Source organism: Nannobrachium achirus (genome assembly GCF_963921795.1).
Source record: "Nannobrachium achirus genome assembly, chromosome: 23".
In the NCBI taxonomy this organism is placed as follows: Eukaryota; Metazoa; Chordata; class Actinopteri; order Myctophiformes; family Myctophidae; genus Nannobrachium; species Nannobrachium achirus.
The window spans coordinates 32,950,078-32,975,488 of NC_137830.1; the positions used below are offsets into that span (position 1 = coordinate 32,950,078).

Here is a 25,411-nt window from a genome sequence, read left to right on the forward strand (position 1 = left end):
ACAACAAGGGTTCATATTTTATAGAAAAGATAAAGTGAGTGTTAAAATGTTTTCATTTGCTTCGTTCAATTGTTTTATCACGTTTACCGTGCCAAGGACCCATATTGTGTCATTTGCGCTGCATAGAAACCAATGGCTTCGCTTTGTCCATATCTTTTATACAGTCTATGTTTAAAACCCTGAATTGTAAGTGAAACAAATGGTACTTACTGGTCCATTCAATTCCATTTGTACACTCACAGTTACTGACCCATAAGGGTCCATTTGGTCCCCTCTGTATACTCTTGGAACTTTTGAACAGATTGAAAAGTGTACAGTGTAATATTTAATAAGACGTACAGTAGCCTACATAGGTAATTGTCATTGATTACATGTACAGTGCACACACCAACAACCCCCATTACATTACAGAGGTAAACAAAGTGGACCCGTCAGAATTCTTAAAACGATTCTTTCACAATTATGTTTTTTTTAAGTGACACTTTTAATCCACACCTTTTTAAAAGCTCGGTTTAATTTAACTCAGAGTGTACAGATAGACCAACCAAATTGACCCGTCTGTACACTCCCAGAGTTAAATTAACACTCCTGTCCTGTCATGAATAACATAGAAATGCCTAAACTTTCTTTGAAACACCATTGGACTCTAAATCAATCATTGGAAAGAAAAAGAAACTAAACAAAAAGAAAGCCAAAGATGAATGTACAAATATAAAAAAAGGAAGTTCTCCCTGAATAGATGAATAAATGTAAACAGCTCAAACTATTTACATGGGATTATTATTATCATTTTATTTAATTGTCACAGATTGGTGAAAGTCAGTGACACTTAGGCCTGATTTACACTGCAGCCAAATCCAGCCTGAATCAGATCTGTGTCACATCCAGACTGGAATCTGATTGGTATAAATGGTCACATGGTCATATGAAACCAATCAGATTCCACTCTGGATGTGACACAGATCTGATTCAGGCTGGATTTGGCTGCAATGTAAATCAGGCCTAAAGGTAGGGTAAGTGATTTTCCTTGGTTAAAATAAATGTTAAATAGCTCTATATTCTGAAAGTACTCATTGCTATGTAAAGTTTTTGTTCAGTAAGAGGAGTCTCCATGTCTCTCAAGCATTTATTCAACATTTTCAGGTCAGGATACCAATTTCATCCAATCAGGATAGAGAACTCAGACAGCATACAGATTAAAGGACAACTTTGTTTTTTTTACAACAAGGGTTCATATTTTAGAGAAAAGAAAAAGTGAGTGTTAAAATGTTTTCATTTGCTTCGTTCAATTGTTTTATCGCGTTTACCATGCTAAAATGTGGGGCATGCGTACGCATGGGGGCATGCGTACAAGTGGCTAAATATGTCTTTTTAGACACAATAAGCCAGCAGTTTCTTTATTGCTATTTACAGTAACACTTCTAGCCCCAATAAGTCACATCCAACCATGAAAGGTTGCGTTGTATCTTGGGAATGGGCTTATTCTGTGTAAAATGACATAATTATCCACTTGTATGCATGCCCCCAACCACTGAAATAATCTCCAAAACAATAGAAAGAAGTAAATGAAATATTTTTAACACTAATCTTTTATATTCTTTAATTACAATCTAAAATATGAACCCTTGTTCTAAAAAAAAAGTACAATTGGAAGTTATGACACGAAGAAATGAGCGGACAGGTTTGGAACTGGAACACTATAAAAATGAAGCTGAGTACTCTCTCCTGATTAGCTGAGATGTTGCCACCTACAGGGAGACTCCTGTACCTGAACACTATACAGTAGCAATGATTACTATCACAATATAGGGCTTTAACCATTAAACATTGGCTGTGTCCGAAATGCGGAACTCGTCCCCTACTCCCTAACCCTAAATGAGGGATCCAGATGTAGTGGACTACAGTAGTGAACTCATCAGCACATTTCGAACACTACTCCGTCGCCATCTAATTGCGTCATCGCTGTTGCACAGTTAAAACGCTCAGAGCACTGGCTTTTGGAGCAATAAATAATGGCCGATCTACAAGCTCTCAACACTGCGTGAAGCGACACGTTGTGAGCTTGTAGATCAACTCCCCAATGCTTGTGGATTGTAAATAACATACCAACATGTTGCAGTGTTATTATGAGAAATAGGCTTATATAATATGTTTTTATTTATCGAGATTCAATAAAATAATTGTATAAAAAATTGTTTTATTTTTTTAATTCATGGATGAATGAAAGAATAAAATGTTTGTGCCACATTCTTTTTTCTCACATGCAGACATACATCCATGTTTGTGATAAAATAGGTTATTCAAATTTAAATAAAATATTATTATCATGATAATCATTATCAGCTGTGGAAGGTTGGGAAGAAAAGAGCGAGATCGAAAAACAAAAGCCTCCAGCGTCTATTCTCGTATATTCTATTCATAAACAACTTCATAGCTTTTTTTTTTAATTTGTTCTCTGGTGACAAGGCTGTGGACATTTGTACGAGTTGTTTTCTTTAGCTGGTGGTTCTGCTACGGGTGGCTCGGTTGCGTTTGCTCAGCAACAGGTGGCTACGCAGCACCGTTGCCTGAGCTCCTGCCCAGAGAAGTGCCTGCAGTGTGCGTGTGCGCGTGCATAGTGCATGCACGTGCTCAAAGCGCGAGGTAGTGGCCACCGCGCAGTGCATTGTGGGGTGGTAGGGCTTGAATAGTGACCATCGAATGCACCCTACAAACAAATCCAGATGCATTGTGGGATACTTCAGTGCACTATATTAGGGTACAAAAATGCTCACTATACATTCGGACACTACTTCAAAATGGCGGAGCTCCTTTTTAGTACACTACATTAGGGAATAGGGCGGATTTCGGACACAGACATTTTTTTTGTTTTGTTTTATCCAAAAAGTATCACAAAATATAATTTACCCTACCTTTAACCAGCACCCTGACTGACAGCACCGTGATTGGTCAAGGTTCTCCATGTGACGTCGTCAGACGTTCGTCAGACACCTGTGGCTTCCGTCGTCATCTTCTCGTTCATCTCGGTGTCGCTCCTGTGCGACTTCTCACGCCCTTTAAAGACATTCACGTTACACAGGGTCAGGATGGGCCGGTGTGGCCACGCCTGACGCAGGTCGCTGGAGGGAGTGGTCATACCGTTGGGATTCTGAAAGAAACCAATTCATATTAAAGGTAATCTGAGTTCCCAATTCCCAGATGTCATTTTCTTTTTTGAAATTTACATAATTTCTCAAGACAGATTCAGAGCTCCGCACAACAGCAGAGGGTGCCGTTTTTCCTTGTTTTTGCAGATGAGTTCCCAGATTGTGCTAAAGGTAATAACAAAACAACAGGTAACACTTTACTGGTAATGTGCTTATAAGGCATTATAACACTCGTTATAAATGTTTATAATCATCTATGACTGCTTATAACAATGTTTATAACGTGTATTATAAGTGCTGGTCATAATGCATTATATATAAGCCCAATGGAACAGCACATTAACTACATATAACTACCATAACTTTGTCAGTCATAAAGTGTCTTTGTTTTAAGTTGTTATGCATCATTATTAACATTGATAACGAGTGTTGTGAAGCATTATAAGGGCATAAGTGAGATTACAATGCATTATAGATCCGACCTTTAAGTCAAGTGTTATCTGGTTATTACCACAGAGTTTACTAGTAAGACACCTCAGGGAGACGACCTCGCCCTAAAGGGCGTACCCATATATGGGTACCTGGTATATCGGACCAGGTACACATATATGGAGATCCATGTATTGCAGGGTTCCCCAATTCGTTTTCCCAAAGGGCCAAATTATGTCTAGAGTACCAAGCCGAGGGCCACAACATTGCGGGGGGCGACGGTGGCGTTCCCGCTACTCCAGCGACAGTTCAGATATACTAGTGTGTGGCTGCACTTATACCTCCATTATTATAATTATTATGAGAAATACACTCCTTAAAGTTGAAACAATAAGTTAAGAACCAACCAGTCTGCTTGAAAAGTATACACCTGTATACATAACAGCAGCTAGTTGACAGTGCAGAGACATAACTGCAAAATTCAAAAAGAGCAGATCTACAAGCTCATGCGGACGCTTTCCCAATTTGAATGGATTTTAGTTTACTGCGCAGTAGCATTATCATAAGCAGCGTGGTGGACTCACCCGCCACAGCGCTACAAAGATAAATATGGGGATGCACATCAAGGGGACGATGATGAGGATGGAGCAGAGCGAGGTGGTGAAGATCCCGGGGACGTAGTCGTAGACCCTCAGAGGTGTCTGGACCGCCAGGTCATACATCATTGTCACCTGCAGCACAGAGAACACAGGACACATAGAATTATTTTAGGCTTTAACCATTGAAAAATAGCAGATCTACAAGCTCACAGCGCGGCACCGAGTGCCGCGCTGCGAGCTTGTAGATCTGCTATTTTTGAAAAGTTGTGAATATATACCGGTATGTATTTTAGAGTGAACGTTTGTAACTCATTTTTGCTTCTGGGGTTCCTGGAACGAAATGTTTTGAGATGGGGGTCCGTGGCCAAATACATATCATTTTGGAGGTCCTTGACATGAAAAGGTTTGAGCACCACTGACATAGAAACATAGGTTTTTCAAAAAAACCTTAGGATTCAGAAGTCGCTTTTAGAATCGGGTCAAAATATTCAAAGACTTGCACAGATTTTCAAGATTTATCAAAAATAGCAGATCTACAAGCTCGCAGCGCGGCACTCGGTGCTTGTAGATTTTCTATTTTTTTGTGTTTAGGCCTAAATGGCTTAATATCATGACACCAGCTATGGGGTGTTAATTAATTAACTATCTACCACATCCAAACCCTATTTGTTTGACCTAGCACATCAGCGATTTACACTATTCTTCTTGCAAAGAAGTATATTGGGCTTAGGTGGTTAAGGGTTTTATTGATAAAAATGCATGAACATATTTGTCCATACAGTATCTGTCAAACGCTTGAGAGCTTATTTCCATAGTGGTCAGCCAGAGAGAGTTGAGCAGGTTTTACTGGTAGTGTCATTGTCACTCTGGTAACGGCCGCCAGGCCCTCTCCCTCTCTGACTGTCTGTCACCACCCTGCCTCTCCTGTCTTTTCCGTGGACATACATTAGTTCCCCTGCGCTCTCGCTCTCTTTGTCTCTCACTCTGCTCTTTCTCTTATCCCCATGTTACTCTCCTCTGGGCACTCCCACCTGCTTGTCCACCAGCTAGAGAAGGCAGAGATGAAACCAAGTTTCAACTGCATCCAAACTTGCATTTAATATACATGCAGCTATTTTCTACACAGTAGCATCATTCATTTTGGACACACTACATGTTCATACCCAACGGTCTCAAATGCACACAGAATGTTAGGAAAGTGTTCCACCTTGCAGTCAACAGAAGTACTGCACATACATGTTCATGGTATATCATGGTGTATTATAGCTGTTGACATTGTTTATTGGACTTGTACTATTGTACTATTCAACAAATAACATTCTACATTTTAGGTGGCATGTAGTTCCTCCATGGCACGGTGTTGTCAAATACCGCATTGCATTGTGGTACATTGCTACCAGCGCAATGTTGTACAGATTGCAAGCTGTAATAATCCCTTACATTTTGTATGCATTTCATGTAGATATTGATTAACTACCAAGCTTTGGGACACGTAAAAAAGTAATTTCTTGTATCTGAGTATAACTGTCGATTTAGGGCAAGAAATATGCTGTGGGTCTATGAATTACAATGTAAAAGTAAATGTGAGCGCATATGGCAAGAATCAGGAGTCGGCTGAATATTGGACCCATTCCTCGAGCTACATATCTTCTGAATATTCTGGTATCTTTTAGACAAACAAATCAGGGGGAAACGATCTTGTCTCCTTGCCAGCAACACACTCTTGCGAGATCTGGCAATAGCCGATCACAGAATGTTCACAAGATCTGGCAACAAACGATTCAACAGACCTAGCCTAGACCTGCTCCAGAGCATTAGCGAGTTCTCTCTAACAGGCACTCAGACTCCTAGACCAAAAATTCCACTGCCGTCAATGGTAATTTATATTGACCAGATATGTAGTGGGCGCAGTGGAGTAAATCAATTAATTTCCGTCTGGCGGACATATTTTATTTTCTTCCCAAAAAGTGTATTATACAGAGAAGGTGGGGTCCTGAGACATTTCCCACCAGGGGAATAGTCACAAAACGGTCTTTGTTTTGGTGAGTAGCAAAATGGTTTTGATTATTTTTGCTAAATGGAGACCCTCGCACTGGAAGTGGAATTGTCAGTCTATGAATCTGTCAGCGTGCCTAGCAGGGCGTTAGAGAGAACTCGCCAACGCTCTGGACCAGGGCTAGACCTCGCTACCAGTAAGACTCCCTAATCGCATAATGTTGTCTGCAAAAAGCAACCTCATGGTGGCGCTAGAAGAGGGGCATGTGAGAAATCAGGAGGTTTGGCAGCCAAGGAGTGTGTGTGCAAAGTTTGGCATGGATAGGGGCAATGGAGGCGGAGATAAGAGTAGGGGCAAAAGTGTGACGTGACGGACAGACAGACGGACAGCCAGCCGGTGGAGCTTTTCATAGATAACTTGCGAGCTGATGGTCGCAATTAAACCAGAAGTATAATAGTTTCAAAACTATTGGCCAGAATGTGGTCTCTTTGCTCTAGCAGCCTATCCTGTAGCGACTGCCCATTATGTTCATCTGTGTCTTCGCCTTCCTTTTATACTCCCCTGTGTCCTCTGTTCCTTTGACAGTTTGCAGGGTTTGTTACGTACATGTTCTGTATTATTTCATGTTAAAGAGGCGGTGCCATAGTTTTGTACTTTTTCTGGTTTTCATGTGTCTAGGAGGTTGACAGTACTTCATTAGACCCCCTGGTGTGGTTGTATTTGGGGTTTCTTCCTGGAGGCTGCCACCTTGTGGGTCAAAAGTGCCAATCCAAAAACACAGATAGAGTGACATCAGATTATCATCCCCTCTCCTTTTACCATTCACCCAACACTTGTGGGTGTGGCTAACTTCAGCTGGGTCACCACCCACCATGACAACCAGGCATACTTAATGAACTGGTGGGTGTGGCCACATCAAAACCTAATTTTAACTCTTTCTGTACACTTTTTTTGGAAAAAGAATTCCTCCTAGTATAATCATAATACCTGATAATCATGTTTTAGGGGGTAAAAAATCATGGCACTTCATCTTTAAGCGCCATTTCCACTGGGCATGATAACTTTAAAGATAACTTTAACTACATCTTTCACCATTGTATTTCGTCTGCGAACACTGCCATCCACTTGGCTTAGAACGATTTTAAAACTATATTTTTTATAGTTATATAGTTATAGTTATGAAGTTAGTTATAGTGTGATTGGCCCTAGTCTTTTTTCTTGCATAATAATCCCCAGGTGTGCCTCTTACGTTCTGCCTCAGACTGCGTTTTTTGACCTTTTGTATCCTTCCTTAGGACATTTTGAGATTCTCGCCAGCTCCTTCTGGTTTGGTTGCCAAGAATGAACTGATTGTTCATGAATTTGCTCTGCCTAAGCTAGCTGTCCTGCGTGTGGGTCCAACAGTGGTAGAAAGTAACTAAGTACATCTACTCAAGTACTGTACTTAAGTACAATTTTGAGGTATTTTGTTTTACTTTACTTGAGTATTTCCAATGTTCAATACTTTTACTTCTACTTACTTCTAAGGCAATTATTGTACTTTTTACTCCACTACAATTATTATCTAGTTATAATTTGTATTTGGATTATTATTACAAAAAATACAATACCCACTTCAGCCCTATATATACTTTGCAATTTGAAAATGGCCGATCTACAAGCCCACAACACTTCGCATTGCAACGCTTTGTGAGACTGTAGATCTGCTATTTTCAAGGATTTTATACATTTGAGAACTTGTAAATAAGACATTCTTAAGTATGTTTTGATGCCAATATTTTTGTACATTTACTCAAGTAAATACAGGACTTGTACTTGTAACAGAGTATTTCTATACTGCGTTATTGATACTTTTACTTTAGTAACGAGTACTTCTTCCACCAACGCAGGTCCAACTCTCCTGAAGCACAACAACAACATGACTCGTAGCGGAGCAGCACTAATTAAGATTTAGTTAAAGAGACGGGGTGAAACCGACTCCATCCAAATGAGAGAGGCTCCTTCATTGGTGGATTGACTGGAAGCATGAACGGGTCAGGAAATCAATGGTGGAATCAGTAAAATGAGTGCACAGAGTTTCGGCAGCAACACTTCTTCAGGGCTTAATGAAACAAAGAGAGAGAGAGGGGAACTGGGAAAACCGAGTTGCAGTGCAGTAAAAGTCACAATGATTTCTATCCCGAGTACATTATCTTTAACTTCATACCATACGCAGTACGCACCGCTCAGCATGTCGTAAGAAAAATAGAAAATGGAAAGTGAAATGGAAGAGATGTGGATGTGAAGAGATTAAAAAGTCTCCTTTAGACTTTGCATCATGAATGTGTAGAATTAGATAAAGGGCCCGGTCGGCTAGCGTAGCGGTCTGGGCACCAAAGTAGCCTGACAGTGCATTGTGCTTTTCCAAGGATCTTTGCTGCATGTCTCTCCCCATCTCTCTCTCCTCTCCCTCTCCCTCTCTACTGAAAAACTATAAATAAAGCCCAAAAAGTCCCCAAAAATATTGTAAGAATTGCTGCCACAAAACAAATCCCACTTTTGTTAAAAAAATAAATAGAAAAGGAAAACAATAGGCTACTTCTAACAGTAGTAGTTCCTAGTTGAATATATTCACACTAGACCGCAAAGAAAGGTGAATATTTTATTGCTTTGAGTTTCTAGATCAAACTATGAGGTCACAAAAAAGGAGGTCAGAATAAATAAATAATACAAATCAAAGAGAAAAAGTGTGTGTGTGCGTGTATGTGTGTGCGTGCCTCACCCCACAGATGAGCGGTGTGACAAACAGCCAGCAGTACTTCAGCACGGGGAACGGCCGGTACCCTATCATGTCCTCGATGTTGTCATAGAAACGGTCCGCACCTGCGAAGCCACACCGTTTACATCACACAGTCATTTGTGTCCATTTTCACGGGGCAAGGGTCTTCAACGCCGGGTCCGGGACCCCTAGGTGGTCCTCAAGAGTTACTACAGGGAGGGCCACAAAAACAAGCTGACAACGCCTCAAGCTGCAAGGCGTTGTCAGCTTGTAGATCTGCTATTTTTGGCGAAGAGATTTGATGTAAGGGGGGAAAGAGCTACTGAGGTTTACTCAGGTTTACTGAGGGTCAGTGCTGTGTTCTACCTGTCACGCGGGTATACGGAGTATGCTGTGAAGACATTTTTTTTTAAAAGCGTATGCCCTCGTGAACCTTTCTGATAGGCATTATGCACTGGCGTATGCGCTGGCCACACGAATAGCCGCGGATCATAGACTATAGTATGCCCTCAAAGAAAGTCTAGAACACACCACTGCTGAGGGTGTAAGCACATTGGAAATACTCCAGTAAAGTCAAAGTACCTCATAATTTTACATAAGTACAGTACTTGAGTACATGTACTTATAGTTACTTTCCACAACTGCCAATGGTACTTCGGAAAAATGTCCCTTAACTTGGGCTAATGGAATCGCCCCATGTTGACTGATTGACTGACTGAAGAGTACACAAACAACCATATTAAATTACTGTAGCTACTGATTCCATTGAATATTGCTCCATGATACTTAATCCCTTTTTTTTGTTGATTTTCACTCCTTTGGTATTTCCTTTGGGAAAGTAAACCTGGAATTTGAGAGGAAACGGAAATCCCTTCAGGCAAAACAGAACTCTAAACTAAACTAGCTCAAATTGGGGATCTCTGCCAATCCTAATAAACCCCAGCTGGGGTTCAAAATGATAAGAAAAGCCAATTGTTTACAAAGATGTTTGTTTAACTCCTCATAGTGGCTTTGCCATAACGCCTCTATCCTAGCTCTATTAAAAGAGTAGTTCACCACGGTAATTCTATCAATTACACACCCCATGAAGACGTTTTTGTTCCATTCCTGAGCCAATCATTTGATGACGAGACTCCGACGTTCATCAAATTATCGTCTTAGGAATGCGACAAAGATACAAATGTCCATGAATCCAAGCAGGGGCGTCACAAGAGGGGGAAAAGTGGGACTGAGTTACTAGGGCCCAAGGTGGAGGGGCCTTCATTATTTTACACTTAAATATTGAAAAATAGCAGAGGGCCCACTGCGAGCTTGTAGATCTGCTATTTTTGAAAAGTTGTGAAAATGTGTGCAAATCTTTGAATATATGTATTTTTTAAGCGAACATTTGTAACTCAAATTTTGCTTCTGGGGGGGGGGGGGGGGGGGGGGGGGGTCCCTGGAACGAAATATTTTGAGATGGGGGTCCGTGGCCAAATACATATGATTTTGGGGGTCCTTAACATGAAAAAGGTTTGAGCACCACTGACAGAAATATAGGTCTTTCAAAAAACCTTAGAAGGATTTGAAATATTCAAAGACTTCACCATTAAAAAAAAAAAATGCAGATCTACAAGCTTGCAGCGCGGCACTCGGTGCTGCGCTGTGAGCTTGTAGATCTGCTATTTTTCAATAGTTAAAGCACAAAATGTGAGTGAATCCTTGTGCCCAGGGCCCAGGATTTGGTGTGACACCCCTGAATCCAAGGGGCTGTGCTTGATAGAAAACAAGTTGTTTTCTGGGTGAACTTTGAGTCCACTCTTTCTAATCTAGAACGTTTAACCGCTGAGTAACTGAACAGGAATTTTGCAACACCAGATGTGTGTCCTAGATGTCTGTCTGTCTGGCTGGCTGGCTGGCTGGCTGGCGGATGTTTTCCTGCTGCCTTTCTGACAGCTGAAAAAAAAATAAAAGAAAAAAAGAAAAAATATTGAATTTGTTTACAAACCACCGGAAGGGATACACGCTCGTCAGAGCCGTCTGGGAGAAATGCAAGGCCCTGTGCAAAGCCCTGTGCAAAGGACTCTGCTGGTTTTATTGTACACGGCCACAGAGCAGACTGCTGCAGAATGAATATGAATGCAATAGAATGAGGTACATTTAATTTACTTCACTAGGCTATCAATCAGACACTGACAAGATCGTCATGTTGTCAGATGAGGGTATTCCTCATACAACTTTGTAGAACATTACCCTGGCCTTACCTTGCGCAGATATGATGCTCTCTCTCAACTAGCTCTGTTTCATAAGTAACAAGGAAGCCTGAAATCAAGTTGTAGGATCCCGCGTCTCAAGAGATACAGTAAATCCCATAGCCCAAAGGGACAGTCAGCCGTTTTACTGGTTGTTGCTGGTTGTCAGGGAGAAAGCACAGCCAATCGGTTGACAGGCTCTGTCTCGCGTCCTGCAGGTTGCAGTGTTTGTGTGACAATTTAATTTGAAAACAAAACCAACTAAATCAATGACCAAACCCAAATCCCCTCCACCACCACCACCACTACACCCCATACCATGATTATTTAGGTGGATTCATCATGTAAGTAAACCTAGATTTTAGGTCTGTGATGGAAAGTGATTCTGTAAAAAAAAGGGATTGTAAAAAAATAAAAAATAAAGCGAAAGGGACAGATACCAATAGAATCACAGGGGGATCAGCAAATGGCGACCGCAAGGTAGCAATGTGCAGCACCACTTTTGGTCAGTCATCGTATTCAGTAAAAGGGATACACTTGTGGAATGCCCTACCAACTGAAATAAAATAAAAAAAACTAACTGACCTCAAAATATTTAATGAAAAGGTTAAAGGTTGGTTAAAACCAAACGAAAGCTGTGAACATATTTAGGCACATTTAGAATGTTAATGTCACTGCTTTCTGAATTTGGGAATATTATTGATGTTGTACTTTTTAGAATAGAGCTTCATGCATGTATTTTTTAATAGACTTTTTAGGTAGATATTTGTACACTTTTGTAATAGACTTTTTAGGTAGATATTTGTATAGATAGGCCTAACCAGGGACTGGGGTTGCAAATTAGCCTTGGCTATAAACCCTATATACAATGCAACGGTTTCATGTTTTTATAACTTGATACATTGTCTTTTGTATTGTCCCTGTCAAATAAAATAAAAAAAGAAGAAAGAATCCGCCCTTATAGGTAGAATTGTGGTGTGACCGTGCCCCTTGTACTACATTTTTCAGATCCAGAATTCCATGACAGTAAGAGAGTAGTGTAGTGGGAGCGTTTAACAGCTTGTGACAGAACGTACCATACACCCAGGCGATGACGACAGTCTCAAAACAGGCTATGAAGAGCAGGCTGGTTCCACTGGGACCATAGGTGTCAATCAGCGAGAAGATCAGAGCCCCTCCCTGTAACAGACAGACACACAGAGGCATAGAACTGAACGGGCAAACCCTGGGTGGGGATAGTTGGTACACAACTAAGTACATGTTCGTACTGTACAATTTTGAGGTATAATACTTTACTTGAGTATTTCCAATTTCCAATACTTGAACTTCTACTCCACTACATTTATTTGAAAACCTTAGTTACTGGTGGTTATTTTGCAGTTATAAATTATAATATTACAAAACACACATACAGCGTCTATTTTTGCCAAATGTTTCTGTGGCAAAATACATATTAATTGACATGAAAAGGTCTGAGAACCAATGGTCTGCTGCTCTACGCTATAAAGTGTCTTCCCAGACATCTTGCAAGTTGCAACCATTCGCCATGTTGCCAGCGCATCATCGCTCAGGACTTTAAACACCCTGTGGTGTTGAGTTGCTTAAACCCTTCTCCTTCCTCTCTGTCTCTATGTGTTAGAACCGATGCATACTCCACTTTTAGAGACAAATTTCCTCTGGTTCAATCTGGTTGAAACGCAAGCCGACTCGCGGACAATTTGCAAGAACAAACCAAGGTTCCAAGAAAGTTGAACGGCACTGGTTATTGAACCACGGTTCTTTTGGTGGAAAAGGCCCCTAAAGGTTGAGTATGGATCAGCCTAGGGGTGGGCGATATGGAAAAATACAATATCACGATATTTTCCCAAGCTGTATCACGATACACGATTTTATCACAATTCTTTTTTCAAGTTGTTTTTTATGGATATTTTTCAAGTTACTTGACAAAAACTAGACTCTCTGGGTTCCTTTTGGGAGGTCTAAATTGAACTTTACAAGTATGTAACTCTGACAGTATACAAATGAAACCAAATGGACCCTTACGGGTCCATTTGGTTTCATTTGTATACTGTCAGAGTTAAGTGGAGACCTTGACATTTTAAAGTTTGAGAACTACCGATTTAGACCAAAATGCAGGTTTAAATTGAATTCTGCAATGAATCTCTGTATTAACAATTAAACAGGATTCTTTTACAAGGCTCCCTCAATTGTATCACGATATATTCGATACCTCTGAAAAGGCATATCGTGGAGACATTGTATCGTCTCAACGATAATTATCACCATATCGCCCACCCCTAGATCAGCCCTTAGTCTACCTGGCTGACGAGGGGCAGCCCCAGCAGGAAGCAGGACACAGCGATGGCCAGCACCAGGAGCTCTCTGCGACCGGGTCCACGCAGCACAGCCGGGAACATGTCTGTGACGGCCGTGGCAAAGCTCTCCACGCACACAAACTGATGGAGGGAGACAGCAGCGTTCACATTATTAGTAAGTAGCGAGCTTCAGGTAAAAGAATATCGATACACATGACAGGGCTTGCCAATATATCATGCACTGTATGTACTAAGGGGTGTAACGATACATTTTAACAGCGATACGATACGCATCACGATACATGGTTAACGATACGATACATGGACGATATTGGTTCATTCATGGAGATACGATACGATTCGATTCAATGATTTAAAATCGATATAGTAACTATTTAGCAAGGAAATGAAATCTGTGTAAAACGTGTAAAAGAATCTATTATTATGGAAGTAAACGCTGTGATTATCTACATTATATGGACAAACCCACCTTGACATGAACACAGAGATTATTTACACACATATCGATAGACCAAGAGTAGCTATATGGAATGGAAAGGAAATTAGACCCCTCTTTTCCCTCTTAAAATTGCCAAATACAAGGCGAAGCACAAATACTTAGTTTCCATACAACATTTGCATTGCAAAACGATTCGATACTGATTACCGCATTTTAAAACTATACGAGACAAAGCCAAATCGATTTTTCCGATTCAGTTACTATATCGTTACACCCCTAGTATGTACTGTGCTCTTTAAATTGTTTTATTTTGTAAAGTCTGATTCACATTCCTTGTCAATCTGTAATGGATATGGATTGTGCGAGTCAAAATGTCAAAACGTATCAAAAACTTGCTACATCTCAATTCACCGCATACACACATGCACGCACCTGGCTGTCCAGGCCCAGCAGGATGAGCATGAAGAAGAAGAGGACAGACCAGAAGTTGGCACCAGGCAGCATGGACAGAACCTTAGGATAGGCGATGAAGGCCAGCCCAGTGCCTGCATGTGGCCAGGACAGAGTTCATTTACGTTACATAATGCAGCTTTACATTTATAGTTTTTTATTTTATTTTTAGGCTTTTGCTCAAAATATGAGATTTTTATTTTCTTTAAAATAAATAATCAATCAGAGTTATAGGGAGTGAACGTATTTCATTGACACATTTATACATTGACCTCTGCAGCCACTAGAGCAGGGGTTTTCAAAGTGGGTGACGGGGCACCCTGGGGTGCCGTGACGGCAGTCCAGGGGTGCCGCGAGATCATTTGATAATATTTGGACACAAAAAAAATATTTAGTATCATTTTAAACTTGAAGTCAGTTCTAACCAAAATAGCTATTATCTCAACGTTTTCCTCGCAACATAATCACTAAAATATCGTCACTGTCGGGCAGAAATCTCCAAGTTTCAAATGTGTACGTCTTTTGGTAAAGCAAAGCCCTAGCTGCTTCATCATACAAGACTGTCGCACAAAACTAGTGAAAACAGACGATCTACAAGCACACAACGCCTCGCGATGCGAGGCGTTGTGTGCTTGTAGATCTGCTGTTTTCACTAGTTTAGTACATTTTATAGATGATAAATACAAAACAAACGGTTTTGGACATACAAGGTTTCTACCCGACAACGACGATATGCTATAAATATAAGGTGCTGGGAGTGACAATTATAATGTAAGGGTGCCTCGGATTTAAAAAAATATGTATGGGTGCCCTGAGACAAAAAGGTTTGGGAACCCCTGCACTAGAGAGCTCTACTGTGTTAAACTGTATATGGGGTGCCATCTGCTGGACATTGGTTGACATGGCAGTTTATCTTTTTGTCTGCTGTACTGAACTGAATGCATGCAAGTGAGAAGAAAGAAAGAAAGAAAGAAAGAAAGAAAGAAAGAAAGAAAGAAAGAAAGAAAGAAAGATGGAGTTGACTTTTCATTATAATTTTTGATGATATTTTGAATTCATCAATATCACTTCACTATGTGAAGACCTGAATTGCACTGTACTTGAGGAGTTATTTTTCCATCTACCGCCAAATCTCTTCACCAAAAATGGCCGATCTACAAGCTTGTAGATCGGCCTTCCCTCCAGAATAGGGATGCTGGGGTTCAAGTGGTTAAACATCAAGTATAGAGTTATTTTCAGACAGTTCTGATGGGAACAGATATTTCTCCGTGACATAGCCTACGTGTAAGATTCCCAAAATTAACAGTGTATAATTCAGGGGTGCCATGGATGAAAAGGTTATTTACAGGGGTGCCCTGAGTCAAAAAAAAATTGAAAACCCCTGATTTACAGTACTTACAGTAAGTAAAGAAGAAAGGGAAAGAACTCACCAGATGAGGCCACTTCTGAAATATCCACGCCCAGTTCATGAGCCATGTATCCCAGTGCGGAGAACACGGCGAAGCCAGCAAAGATGCTGGTGGCGCTGTTCAGGCAGCACAGCGCTATGCAGTCCCTGTAGCAATGAAACACATCTTCTCTGTCGGGTGGAAACCTCCTAATGTCCAACACTCTTACTTTTCAGGATTCACATTCAAAGGTTTCGTGCCGTGTTTCAAGCTTGTGGACAGTGGTGGAAAAAGTACTGAAATGTTTTACTTGAGTAAAAGTATCAGTACTGCAATGTAGAAATACTCTGTTACGAGTAAAAGTCCAGAATTCAAAATGTACTTGAGTAATAGTACGAAAGTATTGGCATCAAAATGTACTTTAAGTACCAAAAGTAAAAGTAAAACATGTTTGAAATGAGCCAATCTACAACCTCACAACGCATGGCATCACAACGCATGGCATCACGACGCATCGCATCACGACGCATCGCATCACGACGCATCGCATCACGACGCATCGCGACGCATCACATCACATCGCGAGTCTAGCTATAAAATAGGGCTAAAGTCGTTAATGTGTGTTTTGTGATATTATAATGTATATCTGCAAAGTAACTAAAGTAACTAAAGTGTTCAAATAAATGTAGTGTGGTAAAAGTACAACATTTGGGTCCCAGATCTGCTACTTTTGATGCGTTTGTGTGACGCTGTAGTACGATCAAGTAGGACGCTAATTTACAACAACAACAAAAACGCAAAAAGTTAGAATATGGAGAATTGCCCGACAGCAACGAAATACAACAGTGGGACTAATGTTTCACACTGTACCATAAGTCACAGGTGTGGGCCTACTGTGCATGTGCGTGTGTGTGCATGTGGGCATGTGTGTGTGTGTGTGTGTGTGTGCATGAGGACTTCACAAAGCTTGGCAGTGCTTGGCTCAAGTCCGCTTTAGACGGCACACCTCTGTGTGTGTGTGTGTGTGTGTGTGTGTGTGTGTGTGTGTGTGTGTGTGTGTGTGTGTGTGTGTGTGTGTGTGTGTGTGTGTGTGTGTGTGTGTGTGTGTGTGTGTGTGTGTGTGTGTGTGTGTGTGTGCGTGCGCGCGCGTGTGCGTGCGCTACTGACCTATAGCAGTTGTTGTTGTATTTGTTGTAACTTCCCAGAGCAGTTAACACTCCCTGACACACTGCGTATGAGAAGAATACCTGAGTCCCTGCATCACGCCATATCTAGAAAGAGAGGGAGAGGGAGAGGGAGAGGGAGAGAGAGAGAGAGAGAGAGAGAGAGAGAGAGAGAGGAAATGGGGAGAAAGTGAAAGAGAGGAGAAGGGGGGTGACAAATGGACAAAAGATAAATGAAACAATATAAGGCCGTTATAAGAGGAGGAAGAACAGCAGCATCTGTTAGCCATTAAGTTCTCTTCTTGTCGGGTGATAAAAAGTCATTAGACTCAGGTCAACAGCACCATTAAATAAAGGCTGCTTCACGGCAACACAAACAATCATCCCACTTTCCCCTGCTCTGCTGCCTGTGTGTGTGTGTGTGTGTGTGTGTGTGTGTGTGTGTGTGTGTGTGTGTGTGTGTGTGTGTGTGTGTGTGTGCGTGCGTGCGTGCGTGCGTGCGTGCGTGCGTGCGTGCGTGCGTGCGTGCGTGCGTGCGTGCGTGCGTGCGTGCGTGCGTGCGTGCGTGCGTGCGTTTGTGCGTGCGTGCGTGTAGTAAAATCCTCAGTATTAATTTAACTGGACCCATATTGATAACACAACATCTGTATACATCTGTATAGTTCCAAATACAGTAAATGAACACAAGGATTTTACTGCGTGCGTGCGTGCGTGCGTGCGTGCGTGCGTGTGCATGTGCACGTGCGTGTAGGTGTTGCTGGGCTGGTTCCTTTTGGTTTGAAGCATCTGGTTAACATTAGCAAAGCGCCATGCAGAGCCCTATAGGGCTAGAGCAAGGGTTCCCAAACTTTTCAGGCCGCGAGCCCCCCAAAATATACATATTTGAACTGGGGACCCCCCACCCACTGACAAGCACTTGGAATTTGTAGGCATTACATTTAGTTTGACTGGGTTCCACAGGTGAATATTCTGAAAATAGGTGAGGCGTTGTGAGCATGTACATTGGCTATTTTCACAATGTTTGCCTCTTTTTAATGTAATATTTGACAATTTGTTATTAGAAGAAAATTTGGTATTAAAATGGTCTTACAAGACATACAATTTTAACTTAAAAGTGCAGATAGGCCTATAGCCAAATCCACAGAACGTAATCTTTACCCTGGCCTGTATGCACTTATACCATTATGTTGGTTTGTTTACTGGTGAGTGAGAATACAATGTTGCATATCGTCACTGTCAGGTGGAAACCTTGTATCTCCAAGTTTCAAATTTGTACATTTTTTTGCAAAGTAAAGCACTGCTTCATCATACAAGGCCATCGCACAAAAGTAGTGAAACCAGCTGATCTACAAGCACACAACGCCTCGCGGTGCAAGGCGTTGTGTGCTTGTAGATCAGCTGGTTTCACTAGTTTAAATCATTTTAAAAATGATAAATACAAAACAAACGGTTTTGGACATACAAGGTTTCCACCCGACAACGACGATATTAAACTAATCATCTGGGGAACCTCCAAAACAATGAAGGGACAAATCCAGTTTGGGAACCACTGGGCTAGACCACATTCTATGGGACGCTCCGTTATCCAGGTCCCCCACCTCACTCCCAGCCTCATGTAAATAACACTGGCCTCTCTGACCGTGGCGTGGATCGATCGATCGATCGATCGATCGATCGATCCATCCATCCATCCATCCATCCATCCATCCATCCATCCATCTTCTCAGAGTCTGAACAATTTGTTGTCTGGGACAAGATTAAAATTTAAATTCCATCAAAAGAGGGGGCACGTGCTGGCCTACTGGTCCAGGCGAATACCACTTAGGCATTGCCACATAGGAATGGATGCCTGGCGGCGTCGCTAGTTCGATTCCCGATCCGGACGACCTTTGCCGCGCGTCACTCCCTATCTCTCCCTCCATTTCCTGTCAGTCTACTGTCCTATCAATAAAGTCATAAAAAGCCCCCCCAAAAAAATCCATCAAAAGAAAGCGTCTGTGTCATTTTAGATTTAATCACTTTAGCCCTATTTTATACCATGGCTATTTGAAAATAGCAGATCTACAAGCTCGTGGATCAGCTATTTTCAAACATGTTGTACTTTTACTTTTGGTACTTTAAGTAAATTTGATGCCAACACTTTCATACTTTTACTTAAGTACATTCTGAACTCCAGACTTTCACTTGTAAGGGTGCCCTCACACCAAAATACCTATGAGAGTGGAATCCGCGTTCCGCAGGAAGGGGGCGTTTTCATGTCAGGAGAGGATATCTGCGTGCCGCGCCGACCTTGCGTTTATGCTGGAGCTCTGTTTTTTCCCCCTCTGTCCAATCGGGTGAATCGAAGGCGGAATGGGGAGGGTTCTGGAAGTGACTGACAGGCGCGTCACGGTCTTTGGGACAGAATGCGCCCTCTGCGTTTTTAGTCAGTATTGCAGTATTGATACTTTTACTTGAGTAAAAAATGTGAGATGTGAGTACTTTTCCACACACACACACACACACACACACACACACACACACACACACACACACACACACACACACACACACACACACACACACACACACACACACACACACACACACACACACACACACACACACACACACACACACACACACACACACACACACACACACCCCTTTCAACGTTGCTGGCGCCCCACTTCCTCTGCAACCGAGGAGCGGATAAAGACCCTCGCACGCTCAGTTCAGTCTCATTTGAGACAGCTCTGCAGTGCCGGGGCGTTACATAACCCTGACCTCTGACCCCCACAGCTGCTTTCACTGTGAACGTTTTCCCCCCACGACGACATTCTCACAACTTCCTGACTGTGCGCTCATCTGGATTATAATTGCCAGCGGCGCCGTCCTCCCTCCCAGTGGTGTAAAGCAGTGGTAGGGCTGTCACGGTTATTACATAATCATGATGATTATGATTATTTGACATTATCGCAATTATTTTGTCATAATCGTGAATGTTGAAAAATTACCGGAATAGTGGAAATAGCAGATCTACAAGCTCACAACGCGTCGCATCGCGACACGTTGTGAGCTTGTAGATCGGCTATTTCCACTATCAAAGTTATTTTTTAAGTATAAAGTTGTCAAATATGTCAGTAATTTCTTTGTATATTTAGATTATGTGTCATATCTACCATGTACAACTTCAAAGCCTAAAAGCCAAACAGAAATGTAATTATCAACGACAAAAACACAATTAAATCGTTAATCGCCAATTATTTGAGTGACAATTAATCGTCATGTAAAATGTCATATCGTGACAGCCCTAAGCAGTGGTCCTCAACCTGTGGGTGATTAGCTTACTGTGCAACATTTTTTTGAATTACTCTACAGTACACAAACCAACATACAGCTTAAGTGTATATAGAGAGACAATTTAAGGACTTTTTAATACGTATAAAATGACAAATTCAACATTGGCCAAATTGTCAAATATTAGAGGCAAACATTGTGAAAATAGCAGATCTACATGCTCACAACGCCGCCTTGCGATTTCACAATAGAACTGTGTTACAAAATACAAAATGTAATGCCTCAACTCTTAGTGCTCGTCAGGGTGTGGGGTCCCCAGTTAAAATATGATTATTTTGGGGGTCACGGCCTGAAAAGGTTGAGAACCACTGGTGTAAAGTACATCTACCAGCTCACAACGCATCGCGTCGTGAGCTTGTAGATCGGCTATTTTCATAATATTTTTCTCCATTTTGGAAACTTGAAATGGGACATTCTGCATAATGAGTACTTTAACTTTTAGTACTTCAAGTATAATTCGATGCCAATACTTTTGAACTTTTACTCAAGTAAATTTAGAATTACTAATTTTTAGTATTTCTACTTTGCAGTATTGATACTTTAACGTTTAAATAAAAATAATTGGGTACTTTTCCCACCAGACCACCACTACTGCTCGCACCCTTGTGTGGCATGGAACCGCATTCCCAAGATGCTTCAGAGCAGTTCTTCTGCATGCATGACTGCCCCTCTTTGTTCAAAGATACAATGCATCTTTATTGACTTAAAGGAATAGTTCACCCCCATGGATTTGACTTATTTTCTATCAATTACACATGCCATGAAGCCTTGAATTCATTTTGTCCTCACATTCCTATAGGGCCAATAATTTGATGACCTTGCAGTGTCTCCTACTGAGAATCCTATTCACGGTCATCAAATGATCGACAAAAGAAGGAACATCTCCAAATAGCTTCACAGCAATTAGCATTCCTCTACATTTGCTGGTCAAAGTTACATTTCTATTGACTGTTATATCAAAGCAAATGTTTTAATGTTGGTGATTTCCCATTATATACCAGTAAGACGCCCTAATCGGGAGATAAGCGACCGTCACATCGCATACACAAACTTTAGAAGGAAATCGTAGCCAATCAGGAGGGAATATGGGAGATGGGACAGATCTGTGTTGATGATATGACTTTAGAGATACTGTGTACCGCTTTGCGTGATTTTAGGCCAGAATATGTAGGAGCAGTGAACAAAAATGTGTTTAGCAAAAGTCGGCCTGATGGTGGCGCTAGAAGAGTGCCATGTGAGAAATCAGGGCTGGAGGTTGTGATTTGCCATCCAAGGAGTGTGTGTGTGTAAAAAAGAAGAAGGCTTAAAGTAACTTCTATAAATATGTTTGGAAATCTGTATGGGTAAAAATGTATGGGCTTTCGCTCTGTGGAACCACAAAATGGCCGCCACTGCTATGCCCTATTAATCCCGGGAAGAGCAAATCTGTGAATCTCTTTCCAACTTTACTCAACTGGCTAAACGTTGTCCCCATGTCGCCATGTTGTTTTAGACACCGCAGAGAGAGCTGTTTTTATTAAGGTGTTGACGTTATGGGACACTCATGGGGGCCAAGCTTCCTTTTATAAACTTTGTTACTGGGAAAAAAAAGGTTCCTGGTTTGTTTTTCTTCTGCAGCGCTTCCGCCCCTTCGGGACTGGAGACTGCAAGAGAGAGAAGACAAGGAGAGGGTCTCATCTTCACAGAATGGAGTCTAATGAACCCCAGTTCTGTGAGAAAAGAGAGATAATGGAGGTTGGGGGCAGCAGTGAAGTACTCAAGTACTGTACTTGAGGTACCGTACTTTTATTTAAACTGTTTTAAAACGTTTTAAAAAATGGTAATGCTTAAACCTTTTGGGTATACGGGTGGTAAGGGAAGGCCCTCTGTCTGTATCTTCCCAAACTCTGGGTGATTTAGCGCCACCTAGAGCGAGGTCTTACCGCGGGGTCGGCGATCTTGGAGAGGTCAGGCATGAGGTAGTATTTGAGGCCCTCGCCGGCTCCAGGAAGTGTCACCCCGCGGATGAACAGGATGAACAGCATGAGGTATGGGAACGTTGCTGTGAAATACACCACCTGGAAATGCACGCACCCACAAACAAACAAACACACACACTGCGGTCGCGCGCGTGCACTTGAAGTTCAGCAGCTATATCCATATATGGAGTCCTTGAGGTCAGAGGAAGAGGTATTGACCAGCTCCATATATGGAGATCTAGGTCCATTTATGGATTGATGAGGTCAGTGTTGTGATCTTCATATATGGAGATCCAGGTGATGATAGTCAGCGGATTTGATTTTCAAATGAATTCTGTCTTGGCCATATATGGAGCGTCCATATATGGGCATTGCCAAACATGGGCATTCCCAGGTAAGCACTTGATATTGATGACATCGGGACAGGGATCTTCAAATATGGGCATAAAAGGGACAAGGTTGGAATTCATTTGCAAGTGTAACTCATGTCGCGGCAACCACACTGGTTAGACTGATACAATATGTCCATATATGGGCATTCCCGGATATGGGCTTAATATTGAAGGGCATAAAAGGGATTCTATTGTATGGGTATTTCCAGATATGGGCTTAATATTGAAGGGCATAAAATGGATTCTATTAGTTTGGTAGCCCCAACAGGGCATCTTCTGGGAATCAGATGTAGAGGTTTGATGAGGTCAGTGTCGTGATCTTCCTATATGGATGATAGTCAGCAGAATTGATTTGCAAATGAATTCTGTCTTGGCCATATGGACTGTCCATATATGGGCATTGCCAAATATGGGCTTAATATTGATGACATCAGGGATCTCCATATATGATTGCCAGAACAGGCTGTCTTGGTCATTCAATCAACAATGTGATGTCACAACAGGTCAGATAGACATTCAACATTGAGGCGTTACGGACTGACGGACAGGATCTGCCGGTTTTGATAGTAAACTGCGACCTACGTTTGCAAATATAGAATCAGTGGTGGAAAAAGTACTCACATTTCTTACTTACTGTACATAAAAGTATCAATACTGAATATAGAAATACTCTGCTACAAGTAAGAGTCCAGAATTCAAAATGTACTTATGTACGTAAAAGTATGTACGTAAAATGTACTTTTGTACATAAAAGTACAAAGTATTGGAATCAAAATGCACTTAAAGACGGGGTGAAATCAAAAACATGTTTTTCACACTTTTAGAGCATATCTGTAGTGATAATATGGCCATACCTAACACTAGATGCCAAAAAAATAGAAAATAAACAATTTCTGTGTATATTTATATCAAAGGTCCCTAAATATGCCATTCTTAATTACTTCCTGTGAACAGAAATTCAAAAAGTGATGACATAGATAGAGTTTTTGAATATAAATGAACCTTTGATTACATTCACCTGTTTGTTTCCCATTGCTGGCTCCCATTACTCCCATTACTCAGATTTTAAATCCCATCGAAACACACAGGCTTCCTTTTCAAACTGAAACTTAAAAATAAAATACCCAAAATAGCAATTTCATTGGGTCTTTAAAGTAGCCTACCGAAAGTAAAAGCACTCATTATGAGCAGGTCCTCAGACTCCTCACCTTGCCTGAGGACTTGACTCCCTTCCAGATGCAGAAGTAACATATGACCCAGGCTATGGCCAGACAGAGGGCCAGGTCCCAGTGGATCTCCCCCACTGACATGTCGTCTGACATCCTCAACACACGGCGCCTGGAGAGGAGGAGGATGAGGAAGAAGACGATGAGAAGAAGAAGAAGAAGCTCGATTTGAAAACCATCTTCCATATCGTCGTTGTCGGGTGAAAACCGATCGTTTTGCATTTATCATTTTAAAAATGATTTAAACTAGTGAAAACAGCCAATCTACAAGCACACAACGCCTCGCGGTGCAAGGCGTTGTGTGCTTGTCGATCTGCTGTTTTCACTAATTTTGTGCGACGGCCTTGTATGATGAAGCAGGGCTTTACTTTACGAAAGAACGTACACATTTGAAACTTGGAGATACAAGGTTTCCACCCGACGACGATATCGATAACCTCCTATCTCCATATTCTAACTTTTTCTGTTTTTCCATAAATGAAGGCCCTACTTGATCATTCCACAGCATCACACAAAAGCAGCACGTAGCAGATCTAGCTCTAGATCATTTAGCATCCATTAATCCAGAGAGATTTACACGAATGCAGAGTAAAACAAGAACCCACTATACAAACTATTAGCCTGGTAAACCAGACCACACAACACCACCCCCTGCCAAACGAAGCGTGTGATAGAGGCTGGCAACGCCAGGCTAACAAACTATATGATGCCAGGTCAACAAATAAACCTGGCATCTGTCTACATAACAAGCAACTAATTTACATTTTAACCTTTGCATAAGCCTGCAAGGTTGTCAAGGCTAGGGCAAATGCTACGACAAGTGCTTGGGCTAAGGTGCACAGACTGCAATGGGGAGTTCTAACTGCAATTGGGAGTTCGCTTCAAAGTTATGGGGTTGCCATACCCTTAGTTGCTTTGTAGGCCAACATCAGTGTTTTGTACTCATTTATCTTGGTCTCCATAGATTTATGGAGGCTATAAGCAGGAAGTCAGGGAACATGAGACTGTCTGGGTTTGTTATCAAATCGACTATCATCAGCATAACTGTGGAAATGTATATTATGCTGTCTAAATATGTAATGGAAGCATAGGGTAACAAGGGACCAAGACAGATTCTTTGTTTGTCACCGGAAATACAAGTCATGGGTTGCAGACACATGATAGCTCCCTGACCAACATGGAATTCCGTACCAGTTATATAGGATCAGAAAGTGTAGGCATACACTTCCAGTTAATGTACATTTGCTCTCCAATCTAACATGGGTCGCGGCACGAAGTGAGGTGTAGATGAGCTTGTAGATCTGCTATTTTCACCAGTTGGGGTCCTGGGGGAAACGTAAAATCTTTGGGGGGGGTTTGAGCTAAAAAAAAGGTTGGGAACCTCTGCGCCACACTGTAATCATTTTTCAAAAAGCTTTTGTTCCTCAACATACAGCGCAGAATAAATCTAACGTTCTACAAATCCATCATAGCCAAGACAGCATGGGGGGAAAAACATATTCGAACCATTTTCCCCTTTTATTGTGTCCATATGGACGCCCTCCTCAGATGCAGGAAGGGT

The 25,411-nt window shown here is 41.6% G+C and overlaps 1 protein-coding gene across 1 annotated transcript in view; it reads right to left on the bottom strand.

Annotated features, from left to right (window-relative positions):
• Positions 1-2,983: 2,983 nt before the first annotated feature.
• Positions 2,984-25,411, bottom strand: part of LOC308308886 (sodium- and chloride-dependent betaine transporter-like) — a gene marked incomplete at both ends in the record, with an annotated part of 43,238 nt that continues 20,810 nt past the window's right edge. Inside the window, 10 exons of the mRNA XM_080754342.1 lie at positions 2,984-3,148; positions 4,160-4,306; positions 8,932-9,032; positions 12,236-12,338; positions 13,478-13,615; positions 14,367-14,479; positions 15,815-15,939; positions 16,940-17,043; positions 22,197-22,331; positions 23,833-23,962. Of these exons, the coding sequence (XP_080610468.1) occupies positions 2,984-3,148; positions 4,160-4,306; positions 8,932-9,032; positions 12,236-12,338; positions 13,478-13,615; positions 14,367-14,479; positions 15,815-15,939; positions 16,940-17,043; positions 22,197-22,331; positions 23,833-23,962 (1,261 nt within the window). The remainder of the gene's footprint in view (positions 3,149-4,159; positions 4,307-8,931; positions 9,033-12,235; positions 12,339-13,477; positions 13,616-14,366; positions 14,480-15,814; positions 15,940-16,939; positions 17,044-22,196; positions 22,332-23,832; positions 23,963-25,411) is intronic.